Source organism: Bombina bombina, chromosome 12 (assembly GCF_027579735.1).
Source record: "Bombina bombina isolate aBomBom1 chromosome 12, aBomBom1.pri, whole genome shotgun sequence".
Classification (NCBI taxonomy): Eukaryota; Metazoa; Chordata; class Amphibia; order Anura; family Bombinatoridae; genus Bombina; species Bombina bombina.
Window position 1 is genome coordinate 101,678,638 of NC_069510.1, and position 18,907 is coordinate 101,697,544.

General features: G+C 42.7%; 1 protein-coding gene across 4 annotated transcripts in view; it reads left to right on the forward strand.

Annotated features, from left to right (window-relative positions):
• The window catches only part of WNK3 (WNK lysine deficient protein kinase 3), a 544,128-nt gene that overhangs the window by 424,451 nt on the left and 100,770 nt on the right, over positions 1-18,907 (forward strand). For all 4 annotated transcript variants that reach the window (XM_053695870.1, XM_053695869.1, XM_053695868.1 and 1 more), the window contains exons 19-20: positions 2,129-2,222; positions 2,763-2,896. In XM_053695870.1, coding sequence (XP_053551845.1) covers positions 2,129-2,222; positions 2,763-2,896 — 228 coding nt within the window. The remainder of the gene's footprint in view (positions 1-2,128; positions 2,223-2,762; positions 2,897-18,907) is intronic.

Here is an 18,907-nt window from a genome sequence, read left to right on the forward strand (position 1 = left end):
CATTCAGACAAGGTAGTTCTACGTACTAAACTTGGGTTCTTACCTAAGGTAGTCACTAACAAGAATATCAATCAAGAGATTGTTGTTCCATCATTGTGCCCTAACCCTTCTTCAAAGAAGGAACGACTTCTGCACAATCTGGACGTCGTCCGTGCCCTGCAATTTTATTTGCAGGCAACTAAAGATTTTCGTCAAACTTCTTCCCTGTTTGTCGTTTATTCTGGACAGAGGAGAGGTCAAAAAGCTTCGGCTACCTCTCTCTCTTTTTGGCTTCGTAGCATAATACGTTTAGCCTATGAGACTGCTGGACAACAGCCTCCTGAAAGGATTACAGCTCATTCTACTAGAGCTGTGGCTTCCACTTGGGCCTTTAAGAATGAGGCCTCTGTTGAACAGATTTGCAAGGCTGCAACTTGGTCTTCACTTCACACTTTTTCAAAATTTTACAAATTTGACACTTTTGCTTCTTCGGAGGCTGTTTTTGGGAGAAAGGTTCTACAGGCAGTGGTTCCTTCCGTGTAAAGATCCTGCCTGTCCCTCCCGTCATCCGTGTACTTTTAGCTTTGGTATTGGTATCCCATAAGTAATGGATGACCCGTGGACTGACTACACTTAACAGGAGAAAATATAATTTATGCTTACCTGATAAATTCCTTTCTCCTGTAGTGTAGTCAGTCCACGGCCCGCCCTGTTTTTTACGGCAGGTCTAAATTTTAAATTAAACTCCAGTCACCACTGCACCCTATAGTTTCTCCTTTCTCGTTTGGTTTCGGTCGAATGACTGGGTATGACGTAGAGGGGAGGAGCTATATAGCAGCTCTGCTTGGGTGATCCTCTTGCACTTCCTGTTAGGGAGGAGATATAATCCCATAAGTAATGGATGACCCGTGGACTGACTACACTACAGGAGAAAGGAATTTATCAGGTAAGCATAAATTATATTTTTATCCCTCCCTCTCTAGTGACTCTTGCGTGGAAGTTCCACATCTTGGGTATTTATTATCCCATACGTCACTAGCTCATGGACTCTTGCTAATTACATGAAAGAAAACATAATTTATGTAAGAACTTACCTGATAAATTCATTTCTTTCATATTGGCAAGAGTCCATGAGGCCCACCCTTTTTGTGGTGGTTATGATTTTTTTGTATAAAGCACAATTATTCCAATTCCTTATTTTTTATGCTTTCGCACTTTTGTCTTATCACCCCACTTCTTGGCTCTGCGTTAAACTGATTTGTGGGTGTGGTGAGGGGTGTATTTATAGGCATTTTGAGGTTTGGGAAACTTTGCCCCTCCTGGTAGGAATGTATATCCCATACGTCACTAGCTCATGGACTCTTGCTAATATGAAAGAAATGAATTTATCAGGTAAGTTCTTACATAAATTGTTTTTTCTTTAACCTGGGTTTTTCACAACAAGGCTTTTGTGGAGAAAGATTGCAAGGTGGCCATTTGGTCCTCGTTTCATTCTTTTTCTAAGTTCTACAAATTGGTGTTTTTGCCTCTGCTGAGGCTTCCTTTGGGAGGAAAGTTCTTCAAGTGGTGGTGCCTTTTGTTTTGGTCCGCCTGTCTTTTTTTCTCCCTCCCTTTCTGTGTCCTCTAGCTTGGGTATTGGTTCCCACTAGTAATCAGAATGGATTAGCTGATAAATTATTTTCTTTCTTGGCACGTCCTGCCCTTGTTTTAATAGGACGGTTTATTGGGGGGGGGTTTCTAAACTTCAGGCACCTCTATGCCCTTGGTATCTTCTCTTTCCGTATTCCCTCGGCTGAATGACTAGGGATTATGGGAAGTGGGAGGAATACTTAAAGCTTTTGCCTAAGCTGTTCTTTGCCTCCTCTTGGTGGCCAGGAGTTGAATTCACACTAGTAATTAGGTTAGCATACATTTTGTTTTTACACTGTTTTAATAATTCAAAACATTTGTAGATCTGTATAAAATTTCAAATTTTTATAGAGTGGCCATTTTTTCTTTTTATTGATTTTCTCAGTCCTTGAATAGCCTAGCTTCATGTGCAGTTCTCATATATGAAGAAAAGGGTTTAACAATTTAAGTGCAACAAATCCTATTTTTTACTTTCTTTCTTTAACAAAAAATAATTTTGTTCCTGTTGAACATTTTTCAGGAGAGTTCTGAAGACGCCTGGAATCCTGGAGCTTCTGCTATTGCCTGCCCCAAACGCTCAACAGGTGCTGGAGCTGCGCATCTGCAGACAGGAGGTGGATATTTTGGCCTAAGCTTTACTTGTCCTAGTCTCAAAAATCCCATTAGCAAGAAACCGTGGGCTCGCAAATTAAAAAGCTGGGCATGCAGGTTGCGGCATTCCAACAGCTTATTCAAGAAATCAAGAGTCCGCCAAGGTAGTGTTGTTTCTAGTTAGGCCCGTACCATAGGAAACATCCCTTTTGGTTATTTCCGTACGTATATATTTATTTTTTAGTGAGTTACCTTTTTATTTCAGTTTTATTCATCCTCTGAAATGTTCCCTCACGTCTCCTGCCACCCTCACAATTGTTTAAAAGACACCTTGCCAGAGCCGTTGGCTGTCATTGCTTCTTGTCTTTCATGTTTGCCACTTGTCTGCTGTAAATTTTAGGCTGTGCATGGCTATGTGTATTATAGATAGAAGCCTGCACGCAGTGTTTTACCCTACGCCCTCTTCTCCTCCTCGTTCCTAGAATGAATTCAGGTATCTTATGTACTACTTTGCATCTTTCTATGGTCTCTAACCATTTTTTTATTTTCTTTCTATTTATCAGCTGAGCCGGATGCAGTGTGGCGGGATACGTCTTCTGATTCCACACACATAGTGGTAGAAACGTTGGCTGAATGTGCCTTGTCTGAGGTGTCTCCAGCTGCTGGAACTGGGACATTTAAACGTGGAAGGTTTCAGGTGTGTGCTTAACTGAGATTAAAATTGGGTTATTTGTAGACTTCATTTAAGGAATAATAGGACTTTATAAGGAATCCTTCAGTTCAGCATTAAACACATACCAATGGGTAGTAGTTACTCTTGTACACATAAAAATAATTAACATATTTTTTATCTGCTTGATTCATCAAGGACATACAATGCATACCATTCAGGATTTCCATGTTTGTAAACAATTTTGAATAACACAAATTTAAATTCTGGGAATCCTATTTCAGTTAGACAGATTTAGTGTTTTTCTGCCCAGGGTTGTGTCTACACTTTAGAATTTGTCAGACAATTGGACAACCTCAAGTTTATCTCATATTTACCTAAGAAAGGAAGTGTTGACTTATAAACATTCAATGTCTCCTCCTCCTTTACCTTTTTTATTTTTTTTGTTTAATTTTTTTATTAAACTAATATATTATTTATATAATTTTTTTTTGAGTTTTTAAAGCATGTCATAACAAATAAATTACATCACACATAGCCGATGTGTGTATATAAAGGAGAAACATAGCAAATATACAGGTACAAATAAGCAGATTGGTATCTGATATCACTCTATATAACCTAAAATAAACCTCAAATTTTCTTCTTAAATTATGCTCAGTTACCCCAGTGAAATATATAAATGTTTGAAAAGAAAACAAATTGACCCCTGAATGAGACTTCTGGCCACTCATGGACCATTTGAACATAAATGGTAGAGAAAAATAGACATTTAAATAATAATGTGAAACCAAATGTCATGCCGTGGGCTGCTTGAGCAGCTCAGTGCGGAAACGCTTGAAACAAATAAACTTTCAGCATTACGTTTTTTTTTATTCACAAGTACTGAAAAATGAGTAAGAATGCGCAAATCCGGCTAAATAGATTTATTTATAAAAAATAGGTGCAATAATACATTGGCACTTACATTTAAAATAACCGAAGTTCAGTGCCCAGATAAGTTCAGATTCTAAGCATGACAGACAGCTCAGTCTGGAGTCTCACTATGAAACGACCGTCACAGATCTTTCTCTCGCCGACCAACAAGTCGGCGTCTGACGTCACTGCAGGCCGGAGGGTTCCCCAACAAACGGGATAATCTCAGGACCGGCTGCTTTACATTACATAGATTATTAAATTCCCAAAACCCTACACTAAAATGCCAGAGATAAGCAGTGAGATTTGGGCTTCTGCATCAAATAATTCAGCCTAAGAGTAATGAATGTGCTTTAGTTAACTTTGTCAAGAAGTATTTTATACTTCATGACTGAAAGTCCCCTTTATTTGTTCCAATGGTCAATCCTAGCGTTTCACAAATGCTAGGATTGACTTTCAATCTAAGCATATCCCAGACTTCCAATACAGAGATACGTTAACTCCTTGTCATCTAGTATGAAATTGCAGTAGCAACTAATATAAAATCAACAATATAGAGCAAGTCTTTAGAAATATAATAGGCTATTCACACTATGTAGTACTATGGTCAAAAAAACGTTCAGTACTAAGTATTAAACTCCATGTAAAAAACACAATAGCAATTTAAATTTACTCTAATAGAGGGTCAAACAAAAAACAGTTGTAGCGCTATCAGTCTAGAAAACTAAAAGTAGATCTTAAATAAAGAAAAAAACATTTGAGTATACAATCTTCCTCAAGGCTTATTTAATGTTAATGCAATCCCCCCCCTCCTATACACTACGTAGATATTTTACGTTTGGATTGGATTAGTCAAAGTTAGGAGGACAACATAAGCACATATGCTAGAAAAATCTTTGCAGAATAAAAGTTTAGAGCAAACTTAAACACTAGTAAAGAACATAACACAGAGCAACAATCTGCTCCCAAAGCTTCTGACCCTTATTAATGTAAGTCAACCAACACCTATATTTTCCAGAGCAACAGCTCTAGTGTATATCTGCTTGCTGGTCAGTGCAACTGATGTAATTGAGATGTAAGCAGCTCCACCACCGGGTGGTCCATAGCATGAGGGACACTGCTACAGAACTAGGCGATTAGTCTGCTTCCCCTTAAGTCTCGGCGACGGCTATAGTACTACCTCCTACCATCTCAACTTTAGCCATATTGCCTCTAAATTGTAAAATTAAGTTCCCTCCTTACAGAAGCTATATTAATATTCTCTATACCACATTAATAGTGTGTAGGCTAGGTGAACGCACCCTTGGGATTGTGAAAAGCAGTTCAAATGCAACTGCTGAACCCGTATTACCGGAGAGGGTGCTAAGATCCCAGGGAGAGGCTGCCATCAAAGATCTTGACTGTCCAGAAAAGTACTCAAGGTCACTCAAGCAGCAAATGTTTCATGCAGCGTAGCAAGATGTAAGACACCCAATTTTGATCTCCTCAGGACTGGCTGCTGCTGTAAGCTTAAGATAGACGGCAGATATCTTACCTTTCTCCATGAGCTCCTGTTATTGTGGTCATACTTGGTCGCTGCCTAGACACACACCCTCCTCCTTTACCTTTTAATACACGTTTTACCTCTGTGATTACCTTGTATCTATGCTTCTGCAAACTGCCCCCTTATTTCAGTTCTTTTAACTGCATTTTTTTTTGCATTTTAGTCAATCAATGCTCACTCCAGGGTAACTTCATGTGCACAAGCTTAAGGTCTAAGACATTATCATATGAACCTCCTAGGTTTAGCTTTCAACTAAGAATACCAAGAGAACAAAGCAAAATTGGTGATAAAAGAAAATTGGAAAGTTGTTTCAAATTGCATGCCCTATTTAAATCATGAAAGGTTTTTTTGGACTTGACTGTCCCTTTAAATATCCCTCCCACTTCATCATTACCCCAGTCATTCTTTGCCTTTTGTCACGTTAGGAGGTGGCAGAGAAGTGTCAGAAGATTCGGAGAGTCCTGAAAATGTCTATCTGCCCTTTGAGATAGGACTGGAGTTTTAAGTAGTTGTGTCAACCTCTCAGTGAGAGTATTGATGAAAGTTAGAGTCTGGAGATGCATGGAAAGTTTTTCTGTGAAATTATCCAGACTACTGCTAACAGCTCCTAAGCAATCAGTGTTGACGAGTTTCACTGCCTGCTTTCTCTCACTCAAGTCCATGTCAGGAGCGCTGCTGTTCCACAACATGGATCCTGGAGGTAAGATTGTTTAAATTTTTACATATAAAACGCTATAACAGGGCCTCAGTGTTGCTCCTTTATACCTTGATAGGATCCAGGGTTAATATCCTCTGAAGGGGGTTTATTGAACAGTTGGGGTTAATTAATCAGTGTAATTATTATTTACATGCTGCTTTGTGTGATTGATTTTTTTTCCTGGGCTGATAGTGTGTGTCTTTGGCTGGAACAAACGGGTTTCACTTTTATTTTTGAAAGTGTTGCACAGCTCCCATTACTTGCTGTACTTGAAGAAGTATCGTCTTGCACTCCATATGACTGGGCATGGTCTATGTTCATTTCCTCCATTCCGGCTGAGACTTGAACCTGAGGAGAGCGTTTCCTCTAACTGTCTGGGTCTAGGAGGTGGTGAGTGCCCCAGCCATTGGGAGTATAAAGGTGCAGTTTTCTATAATAAAAAAACATTTTTATTTGTGTCCTCCTGTGGGTATAACCTGAGCTATGGAGGACTCTGACATATTAGAAGGTACTCCTTCTGTACTAAATCATACCTGTTTATATTGTGAGGATGCCATGGTTTTCCCACTCAATTATGTTCCACATGCCTTAACACCGTTATAAAGTCTAAGACAAGCCTGCTAAGGCTCTTAGTCCCTCTGAGCCGTCTACCTCTCAGGACTCTGTGTCCCGTGAGATTACTACACTTGCTACATTATCCACTCCACATGCCGTTCCCCGTAGCACATCTAATCCTCCGGGGGCCTTCTTCCTGCGAACTTTGCCACGCAGTTACAAACGACAGTGTCTGCGGCCCTCAGTGCATTACCTCGCTCTAACAAACGCAAGAGAAAGGTTAAACGTAGCTCTCCTGACCTGGAGTCATCTAAATATTTATAGGATTTAGTTATTATGACCGTTATCCGATGAGTTAATCTCTGTAGCTTCCGAGGGTGAACTTTCTGGGTCGGAGTCCTTAGCGTCTAAGCCTCCTGCTGTGGAGGAACCGTCCTTCAGATTTAAAATTTAGTTTGTTGTTAAAGAAGGTTCTGTCTACATTAGAGGTTCCAGAGGCCTCACTGCCTGAAGAACCTATGATACCTAAATTAGACAGAGTTTACGAAGACAGGAAAGTTCCCTTGAGTTTTCATGTGCGGGTTAAGATGGCAAACATTATTAAGAACGAATGGGAAAGAATTGGTTCTTCCTTTTTCCCCTTGTCTACTTTTAAAAAGTTGTTCCCTGTCCTGGACTTTCAACTGGATTTGTGTGGCTCCATTCCTAAGGTGGATGGTGCTATCTCTACGCTTGCTGAAACGTACTACTATACCTCTTGAGGATCGTTCAGAGAGCCGATGGATACCTTTCTGAGAAAGATGTTTCAACATACAGGATTTTTGTTTCAACCAGCGGCTGCAGTTGCCACGGTTGCCGGAGTGGCTACCTACTGGTGCAACTCTGTCGGAACTCAGTGAGGTGGAGTCTCCCCTCGAGGATATTCAAGACAGAATTAAAGCTCTGAGAATTGCTAATTTCTTTCATGTAATTAGCAAGAGTCCATGAGCTAGTGACGTATGGGATATACATTCCTACCAGGAGGGGCAAAGTTTCCCAAACCTCAAAATGCCTATAAATACACCCCTCACCACACCCACAATTCAGTTTTACAAACTTTGCCTCCGATGGAGGTGGTGAAGTAAGTTTGTGCTAGATTCTACGTTGATATGCGCTCCGCAGCAAGTTGGAGCCCGGTTTTCCTCTCAGCGTGCAGTGAATGTCAGAGGGATGTGAGGAGAGTATTGCCTATTTGAATGCAGTGATCTCCTTCTACGGGGTCTATTTCATAGGTTCTCTGTTATCGGTCGTAGAGATTCATCTCTTACCTCCCTTATCAGATCGACGATATACTCTTATATATACCATTACCTCTGCTGATTCTCGTTTCAGTACTGGTTTGGCTTTCTACAAACATGTAGATGAGTGTCCTGGGGTAAGTAAATCTTATTTTCTGTGACACTCTAAGCTATGGTTGGGCACTTTGTTTATAAAGTTCTAAATATATGTATTCAAAGATTTATTTGCCTTGACTCAGAATGTTCAACTTTCCTTATTTTTCAGACAGTCAGTTTCATATTTGGGATAATGCATTTGATTTAATCATTTTTTTCTTACCTTCAAAAATTTGACTCTTTTTCCCTGTGGGCTGTTAGGCTCGCGGGGGCTGAAAATGCTTCATTTCTCCAACATAGGTGTGTCCGGTCCACGGCGTCATCCTTACTTGTGGGATATTCTCTTCCCCAACAGGAAATGGCAAAGAGCCCAGCAAAGCTGGTCACATGATCCCTCCTAGGCTCCGCCTACCCCAGTCATTCTCTTTGCCGTTGTACAGGCAACATCTCCACGGAGATGGCTTAGAGTTTTTTAGTGTTTAACTGTAGTTTTTCATTATTCAATCAAGAGTTTGTTATTTTCAAATAGTGCTGGTACGTACTATTTACTCAGAAACAGAAAAGAGATGAAGAATTCTGTTTGTATGAGGAAAATGATTTTAGCAACCGTAACTAAAATCCATGGCTGTTCCACACAGGACTGTTGAGAGCATTAACTTCAGTTGGGGGAACAGTTTGCAGTCTTTGCTGCTTGAGGTATGACACATTCTAACAAGACGATGTAATGCTGGAAGCTGTCATTTTCCCTATGGGATCCGGTAAGCCATGTTTATTACGATTGTAAATAAGGGCTTCACAAGGGCTTATTTAGACTGTAGACATTTTTTGGGCTAAATCGATTGATATTAACACTTATTTAGCCTTGAGGAATCATTTATTCTGGGTATTTTGATATAATAATATCGGCATTTAGACACCTTATTCTTTAGGGGCTTTCCCAAAGCATAGGCAGAGTCTCATTTTCGCGCCGGTGTTGCGCACTTGTTTTTGAGAGGCATGGCATGCAGTCGCATGTGAGAGGAGCTCTGATACTTATAAAAGACTTCTGAAGGCATCATTTGGTATCGTATTCCCCTTGGGTTTGGTTGGGTCTCAGCAAAGCAGATACCAGGGACTGTAAAGGGGTTAAAGCTTAAAACGGCTCCGATTCCGTTATTTTAAGGGTTAAAGCTTCCAAATTTGGTGTGCAATATTTTCAAGGCTTTAAGACACTGTGGTGAAAGTTTGGTGAATTTTGAACAATTCCTTCATGTTTTTTCGCAATTGCAGTAATAAAGTGTGTTCAGTTTAAAATTTAAAGTGACAGTAACGGTTTTATTTCAAAACGTTTTTTGTACTTTCTTATCAAGTTTATGCCTGTTTAACATGTCTGAACTACCAGATAGACTGTGTTCTGAATGTGGGGAAGCCAGAATTCCTATTCATTTAAATAAATGTGATTTATGTGATAATGACAATGATGCCCAAGATGATTCCTCAAGTGAGGGGAGTAAGCATGGTACTGCATCATTCCCTCCTTCGTCTACACGAGTCTTGCCCACTCAGGAGGCCCCTAGTACATCTAGCGCGCCAATACTCCTTACTATGCAACAATTAACGGCTGTAATGGATAATTCTGTCAAAAACATTTTAGCCAAAATGAACCCTGTTCAGCGTAAGCGTGGATGCTCTGTTTTAGTTACTGAAGAGCATGACGACGCTGATATTAATATCTCTGAAGGGCCCCTAACCCAATCTGAGGGGGCCAGGGAGGTTTTGTCTGAGGGAGAAATTACTGATTTAGGGAATATTTCTCCAACATAGGTGTGTCCGGTCCACGGCGTCATCCTTACTTGTGGGATATTCTCTTCCCCAACAGGAAATGGCAAAGAGCCCAGCAAAGCTGGTCACATGATCCCTCCTAGGCTCCGCCTACCCCAGTCATTCTCTTTGCCGTTGTACAGGCAACATCTCCACGGAGATGGCTTAGAGTTTTTTAGTGTTTAACTGTAGTTTTTCATTATTCAATCAAGAGTTTGTTATTTTCAAATAGTGCTGGTACGTACTATTTACTCAGAAACAGAAAAGAGATGAAGAATTCTGTTTGTATGAGGAAAATGATTTTAGCAACCGTAACTAAAATCCATGGCTGTTCCACACAGGACTGTTGAGAGCATTAACTTCAGTTGGGGGAACAGTTTGCAGTCCTTTGCTGCTTGAGGTATGACACATTCTAACAAGACGATGTAATGCTGGAAGCTGTCATTTTCCCTATGGGATCCGGTAAGCCATGTTTATTACGATTGTAAATAAGGGCTTCACAAGGGCTTATTTAGACTGTAGACATTTTTTGGGCTAAATCGATTGATATTAACACTTATTTAGCCTTGAGGATGGCATGCAGTCGCATGTGAGAGGAGCTCTGATACTTATAAAAGACTTCTGAAGGCATCATTTGGTATCGTATTCCCCTTGGGTTTGGTTGGGTCTCAGCAAAGCAGATACCAGGGACTGTAAAGGGGTTAAAGCTTAAAACGGCTCCGGTTCCGTTATTTTAAGGGTTAAAGCTTCCAAAATTGGTGTGCAATATTTTCAAGGCTTTAAGACACTGTGGTGAAAGTTTGGTGAATTTTGAACAATTCCTTCATGTTTTTTCGCAATTGCAGTAATAAAGTGTGTTCAGTTTAAAATTTAAAGTGACAGTAACGGTTTTATTTCAAAACGTTTTTTGTACTTTCTTATCAAGTTTATGCCTGTTTAACATGTCTGAACTACCAGATAGACTGTGTTCTGAATGTGGGGAAGCCAGAATTCCTATTCATTTAAATAAATGTGATTTATGTGATAATGACAATGATGCCCAAGATGATTCCTCAAGTGAGGGGAGTAAGCATGGTACTGCATCATTCCCTCCTTCGTCTACACGAGTCTTGCCCACTCAGGAGGCCCCTAGTACATCTAGCGCGCCAATACTCCTTACTATGCAACAATTAACGGCTGTAATGGATAATTCTGTCAAAAACATTTTAGCCAAAATGAACCCTTGCCAGCGTAAGCGTGGATGCTCTGTTTTAGTTACTGAAGAGCATGACGACGCTGATATTAATATCTCTGAAGGGCCCCTAACCCAATCTGAGGGGGCCAGGGAGGTTTTGTCTGAGGGAGAAATTACTGATTTAGGGAACATTTCTCAGCAGGCTGAATCTGATGTGATTACTTTTAAATTTAAATTGGAACATCTCCGCATTTTGCTTAAGGAGGTATTATCCACTCTGGATGATTGTGAAAATTTGGTCATCCCAGAGAAACTATGTAAAATGGACAAGTTCCTAGAGGTGCCGGGGCTCCCAGAAGCTTTTCCTATACCCAAGCGGGTGGCGGACATTGTTAATAAAGAATGGGAAAGGCCCGGTATTCCTTTCGTCCCTCCCCCCATATTTAAAAAATTGTTTCCTATGGTCGACCCCAGAAAGGACTTATGGCAGTCAGTCCCCAAGGTCGAGGGAGCGGTTTCTACTTTAAACAAACGCACCACTATTCCCATAGAGGATAGTTGTGCTTTCAAAGATCCTATGGATAAAAAATTAGAAGGTTTGCTTAAAAGGATGTTTGTTCAGCAGGGTTACCTTCTACAACCCATTTCATGCATTGTCCCTGTCACTACAGCCGCATATTTCTGGTTTGATGAACTGATTAAGGTGCTCGATAGTGACTCTCCTCCTTATGAGGAGATTATGGACAGAGTCAATGCTCTCAAATTGGCTAATTCTTTCACTCTAGACGCCTCTTTGCAATTGGCTAAGTTAGCGGCTAAGAATTCTGGGTTTGCTATTGTGGCGCGCAGAGCGCTTTGGTTGAAATCTTGGTCGGCTGATGCGTCTTCCAAGAACAAGCTACTAAACATTCCTTTCAAGGGGAAAACGCTGTTTGGTCCTGACTTGAAAGAGATTATCTCTGATATCACTGGGGGTAAGGGCCATGCCCTTCCTCAGGATCGGCCTTTCAAGGCAAAAAATAGACCTAATTTTCGTCCCTTTCGTAAAAACGGACCAGCCCAAGGTGCTGCGTCCTCTAAGCAAGAGGGTAATACTTCTCAGGCCAAGCCAGCTTGGAGACCAATGCAAGGCTGGAACAAGGGAAAGCAGGCAAAGAAACCTGCCACTGCTACCAAGACAGTGTGAAATATCGGCCCCCGATCCGGGACCGGATCTGGTGGGGGGCAGACTCTCTCTCTTCGCTCAGGCTTGGGCAAGAGATGTTCTGGATCCTTGGGCGCTAGAAATAGTCTCCCAGGGTTATCTTCTGGAATTCAAGGGACTTCCCCCAAGGGGAAGGTTCCACAGGTCTCAGTTGTCTTCAGACCACATAAAAAGACAGGCGTTCTTACATTGTGTAGAAGACCTGTTAAAAATGGGAGTGATTCATCCTGTTCCATTGAGAGAACAAGGGATGGGGTTCTACTCCAATCTGTTCATAGTTCCCAAAAAAGAGGGAACATTCAGACCAATCCTAGATCTCAAGATCTTAAACAAATTTCTCAAGGTCCCATCTTTCAAGATGGAAACCATTCGAACTATCCTTCCTTCCATCCAGGAAGGTCAATTCATGACCACGGTGGATTTAAAGGATGCGTATCTACATATTCCTATCCACAAGGAACATCATCGGTTCCTAAGGTTTGCATTCCTGGACAAACATTACCAGTTCGTGGCGCTTCCTTTCGGATTAACCACTGCTCCAAGGATTTTCACAAAGGTACTAGGGTCCCTTCTAGCTGTGCTAAGACCAAGGGGCATTGCAGTAGTACCTTACCTGGACGACATTCTGATTCAAGCGTCGTCCCTCCCTCGAGCAAAGGCTCACACGGACATCGTCCTGGCCTTTCTCAGATCGCACGGCTGGAAAGTGAACGTGGTAAAGAGTTCTCTATCCCCGTCAACAAGGGTTCCCTTCTTGGGAACAATTATAGACTCCTCAGAAATGAGGATTTTTCTAACAGAGGCCAGAAAGACAAAGCTTCTGGACTCTTGTCGAATACTTCATTCCGTTCCTCTTCCTTCCGTAGCTCAGTGCATGGAAGTGATCGGGTTGATGGTAGCGGCAATGGACATAGTTCCTTTTGCGCGCATTCATCTAAGACCATTACAACTGTGCATGCTCAGTCAGTGGAATGGGGACTATACAGACTTGTCTCCAAAGATACAAGTAAATCAGAGGACCAGAGACTCACTCCGTTGGTGGCTGTCCCTGGACAACCTGTCACGAGGGATGACATTCCACAGACCAGAGTGGGTCATTGTCACGACCGACGCCAGTCTGATGGGCTGGGGCGCGGTCTGGGGATCCCTGAAAGCTCAGGGTCTTTGGTCTCGGGAAGAATCTCTTCTACCGATAAATATTCTGGAACTGAGAGCGATATTCAATGCTCTCAAGGCTTGGCCTCAGCTAGCGAGGACCAAGTTCATACGGTTTCAATCAGACAACATGACGACTGTTGCGTACATCAACCATCAGGGGGGAACAAGGAGTTCCCTAGCGATGGAAGAAGTGACCAAGATTATTCTATGGGCGGAGTCTCACTCCTGCCACCTGTCTGCTATCCACATCCCGGGAGTGGAAAATTGGGAAGCGGATTTTCTGAGTCGTCAGACATTGCATCCGGGGGAGTGGGAACTCCATCCGGAAATCTTTGCCCAAGTCACTCAACTTTGGGGCATTCCAGACATGGATCTGATGGCCTCTCGTCAGAACTTCAAAGTTCCTTGCTACGGGTCCAGATCCAGGGATCCCAAGGCGGCTCTAGTGGATGCACTAGTAGCACCTTGGACCTTCAAACTAGCTTATGTGTTCCCGCCGTTTCCTCTCATCCCCAGGCTGGTAGCCAGGATCAATCAGGAGAGGGCGTCGGTGATCTTGATAGCTCCTGCGTGGCCACGCAGGACTTGGTATGCAGATCTGGTGAATATGTCATCGGCTCCACCTTGGAAGCTACCTTTGAGACGAGACCTTCTTGTTCAGGGTCCGTTCGAACATCCGAATCTGGTTTCACTCCAGCTGACTGCTTGGAGATTGAACGCTTGATTTTATCGAAGCGAGGTTTCTCAGATTCTGTTATCGATACTCTTGTTCAGGCCAGAAAGCCTGTAACTAGAAAGATTTACCACAAAATTTGGAAAAAATATATCTGTTGGTGTGAATCTAAAGGATTCCCTTGGGACAAGGTTAAGATTCCTAGGATTCTATCCTTCCTTCAAGAAGGATTGGAAAAAGGATTATCGGCAAGTTCCCTGAAGGGACAGATTTCTGCCTTGTCGGTGTTACTTCACAAAAAACTGGCAGCTGTGCCAGATGTTCAAGCCTTTGTTCAGGCTCTGGTTAGAATCAAGCCTGTTTACAAACCTTTGACTCCTCCTTGGAGTCTCAATTTAGTTCTTTCAGTTCTTCAGGGGGTTCCGTTTGAACCCTTACATTCCGTTGATATTAAGTTATTATCTTGGAAAGTTTTGTTTTAAGTTGCAATTTCTTCTGCTAGAAGAGTTTCAGAATTATCTGCTCTGCAGTGTTCTCCTCCTTATCTGGTGTTCCATGCAGATAAGGTGGTTTTACGTACTAAACCTGGTTTTCTTCCGAAAGTTGTTTCTAACAAAAACATTAACCAGGAGATTATCGTACCTTCTCTGTGTCCGAAACCAGTTTCAAAGAAGGAACGCTTGTTGCACAATTTGGATGTTGTTCGCGCTCTAAAATTCTATTTAGATGCTACAAAGGATTTTAGACAAACATCTTCCCTGTTTGTTGTTTATTCAGGTAAAAGGAGAGGTCAAAAAGCAACTTCTACCTCTCTCTCTTTTTGGATTAAAAGCATCATCAGATTGGCTTACGAGACTGCCGGACGGCAGCCTCCCGAAAGAATCACGGCTCATTCCACTAGGGCTGTGGCTTCCACATGGGCCTTCAAGAACGAGGCTTCTGTTGATCAGATATGTAGGGCAGCGACTTGGTCTTCACTGCACACTTTTACCAAATTTTACAAGTTTGATACTTTTGCTTCTTCTGAGGCTATTTTTGGGAGAAAGGTTTTGCAAGCCGTGGTGCCTTCCATTTAGGTGACCTGATTTGCTCCCTCCCTTCATCCGTGTCCTAAAGCTTTGGTATTGGTTCCCACAAGTAAGGATGACGCCGTGGACCGGACACACCTATGTTGGAGAAAACAGAATTTATGTTTACCTGATAAATTTCTTTCTCCAACGGTGTGTCCGGTCCACGGCCCGCCCTGGTTTTTAAATCAGGTCTGATAATTTATTTTCTTTAACTACAGTCACCACGGTACCATGTGGTTTCTCCTATGCTATTATTCCTCCTTAACGTCGGTCGAATGACTGGGGTAGGCGGAGCCTAGGAGGGATCATGTGACCAGCTTTGCTGGGCTCTTTGCCATTTCCTGTTGGGGAAGAGAATATCCCACAAGTAAGGATGACGCCGTGGACCGGACACACCGTTGGAGAAAGAAATTTATCAGGTAAACATAAATTCTGTTTTCTCAGCAGGCTGAATCTGATGTGATTACTTTTAAATTTAAATTGGAACATCTCCGCATTTTGCTTAAGGAGGTATTATCCACTCTGGATGATTGTGAAAATTTGGTCATCCCAGAGAAACTATGTAAAATGGACAAGTTCCTAGAGGTGCCGGGGCTCCCAGAAGCTTTTCCTATATAGAGGATAGTTGTGCTTTCAAAGATCCTATGGATAAAAAATTAGAAGGTTTGCTTAAAAAGATGTTTGTTCAGCAGGGTTACCTTCTACAACCCATTTCATGCATTGTCCCTGTCACTACAGCCGCATATTTCTGGTTTGATGAACTGATTAAGGTGCTCGATAGTGACTCGCCTCCTTATGAGGAGATTATGGACAGAGTCAATGCTCTCAAATTGGCTAATTCTTTCACTCTTGACGCCTCTTTGCAATTGGCTAAGTTAGCGGCTAAGAATTCTGGGTTTGCTATTGTGGCGCGCAGAGCGCTTTGGTTGAAATCTTGGTCGGCTGATGCGTCTTCCAAGAACAAGCTACTAAACATTCCTTTCAAGGGGAAAACGCTGTTTGGTCCTGACTTGAAAGAGATTATCTCTGATATCACTGGGGGTAAGGGCCATGCCCTTCCTCAGGATCGGCCTTTCAAGGCAAAAAATAGACCTAATTTTCGTCCCTTTCGTAAAAACGGACCAGCCCAAGGTGCTACGTCCTCTAAGCAAGAAGGTAATACTTCTCAGGCCAAGCCAGCTTGGAGACCAATGCAAGGCTGGAACAAGGGAAAGCAGGCAAAGAAACCTGCCACTGCTACCAAGACAGCATGAAATATCGGCCCCCGATCCGGGACCGGATCTGGTGGGGGGCAGACTCTCTCTCTTCGCTCAGGCTTGGGCAAGAGATGTTCTGGATCCTTGGGCGCTAGAAATAGTCTCCCAGGGTTATCTTCTGGAATTCAAGGGACTTCCCCCAAGGGGAAGGTTCCACAGGTCTCAGTTGTCTTCAGACCACATAAAAAGACAGGCGTTCTTACTTTGCGTAGAAGACCTGTTAAAAATGGGAGTGATTCATCCTGTTCCATTGAGAGAACAAGGGATGGGGTTCTACTCCAATCTGTTCATAGTTCCCAAAAAAGAGGGAACATTCAGACCAATCCTAGATCTCAAGATCTTAAACAAATTTCTCAAGGTCCCATCTTTCAAGATGGAAACCATTCGAACTATCCTTCCTTCCATCCAGGAAGGTCAATTCATGACCACGGTGGATTTAAAGGATGCGTATCTACATATTCCTATCCACAAGGAACATCATCGGTTCCTAAGGTTTGCATTCCTGGACAAACATTACCAGTTCGTGGCGCTTCCTTTCGGATTAGCCACTGCTCCAAGGATTTTCACAAAGGTACTAGGGTCCCTTCTAGCTGTGCTAAGACCAAGGGGCATTGCAGTAGTACCTTACCTGGACGACATTCTAATTCAAGCGTCGTCCCTCCCTCGAGCAAAGGCTCACACGGACATCGTCCTGGCCTTTCTCAGATCGCACGGCTGGAAAGTGAACGTGGAAAAGAGTTCTCTTTCCCCGTCAACAAGGGTTCCCTTCTTGGGAACAATTATAGACTCCTCAGAAATGAGGATTTTTCTAACAGAGGCCAGAAAGACAAAGCTCCTGGACTCTTGTCGAATACTTCATTCCGTTCCTCTTCCTTCCGTAGCTCAGTGCATGGAAGTGATCGGGTTGATGGTAGCGGCAATGGACATAGTTCCTTTCGCGCGCATTCATCTAAGACCGTTACAACTGTGCATGCTCAGTCAGTGGAATGGGGACTATACAGACTTGTCTCCAAAGATACAAGTAAATCAGAGGACCAGAGACTCACTCCGTTGGTGGCTGTCCCTGGACAACCTGTCACGAGGGATGACATTCCACAGACCAGAGTGGGTCATTGTCACGACCGACGCCAGTCCGATGGGCTGGGGCGCGGTCTGGGGATCCCTGAAAGCTCAGGGTCTTTGGTCTCGGGAAGAATCTCTTCTACCGATAAATATTCTGGAACTGAGAGCGATATTCAATGCTCTCAAGGCTTGGCTTCAGCTAGCGAGGACCAAGTTCATACGGTTTCAATCAGACAACATGACGACTGTTGCGTATATCAACCATCAGGGGGGAACAAGGAGTTCCCTAGCGATGGAAGAAGTGACCAAGATCATTCTATGGGCGGAGTCTCACTCCTGCCACCTGTCTGCTATCCACATCCCGGGAGTGGAAAATTGGGAAGCGGATTTTCTGAGTCGTCAGACATTGCATCCGGGGGAGTGGGAACTCCATCCGGAAATCTTTGCCCAAGTCACTCAACTTTGGGGCATTCCAGACATGGATCTGATGGCCTCTCGTCAGAACTTCAAAGTTCCTTGCTACGGGTCCAGATCCAGGGATCCCAAGGCGGCTCTAGTGGATGCACTAGTAGCACCTTGGACCTTCAAACTAGCTTATGTGTTCCCGCCGTTTCCTCTCATCCCCAGGCTGGTAGCCAGGATCAATCAGGAGAGGGCGTCGGTGATCTTGATAGCTCCTGCGTGGCCACGCAGGACTTGGTATGCAGATCTGGTGAATATGTCATCGGCTCCACCTTGGAAGCTACCTTTGAGACGAGACCTTCTTGTTCAGGGTCCGTTCGAACATCCGAATCTGGTTTCACTCCAGCTGACTGCTTGGAGATTGAACGCTTGATTTTATCGAAGCGAGGTTTCTCAGATTCTGTTATCGATACTCTTGTTCAGGCCAGAAAGCCTGTAACTAGAAAGATTTACCATAAAATTTGGAAAAAATATATCTGTTGGTGTGCATCTAAAGGATTCCCTTGGGACAAGGTTAAGATTCCTAGGATTCTATCCTTCCTTCAAGAAGGATTGGAAAAAGGATTATCGGCAAGTTCCCTGAAGGGACAGATTTCTGCCTTGTCGGTGTTACTTCACAAAAAACTGGCAGCTGTGCCAGATGTTCAAGCCTTTGTTCAGGCTCTGGTTAGAATCAAGCCTGTTTACAAACCTTTGACTCCTCCTTGGAGTCTCAATTTAGTTCTTTCAGTTCTTCAGGGGGTTCCGTTTGAACCCTTACATTCCGTTGATATTAAGTTATTATCTTGGAAAGTTTTGTTTTTAGTTGCAATTTCTTCTGCTAGAAGAGTTTCAGAATTATCTGCTCTGCAGTGTTCTCCTCCTTATCTGGTGTTCCATGCAGATAAGGTGGTTTTACGTACTAAACCTGGTTTTCTTCCAAAAGTTGTTTCTAACAAAAACATTAACCAGGAGATTATTGTACCTTCTCTGTGTCCGAAACCAGTTTCAAAGAAGGAACGCTTGTTGCACAATTTGGATGTTGTTCGCGCTCTAAAATTCTATTTAGATGCTACAAAGGATTTTAGACAAACATCTTCCCTGTTTGTTGTTTATT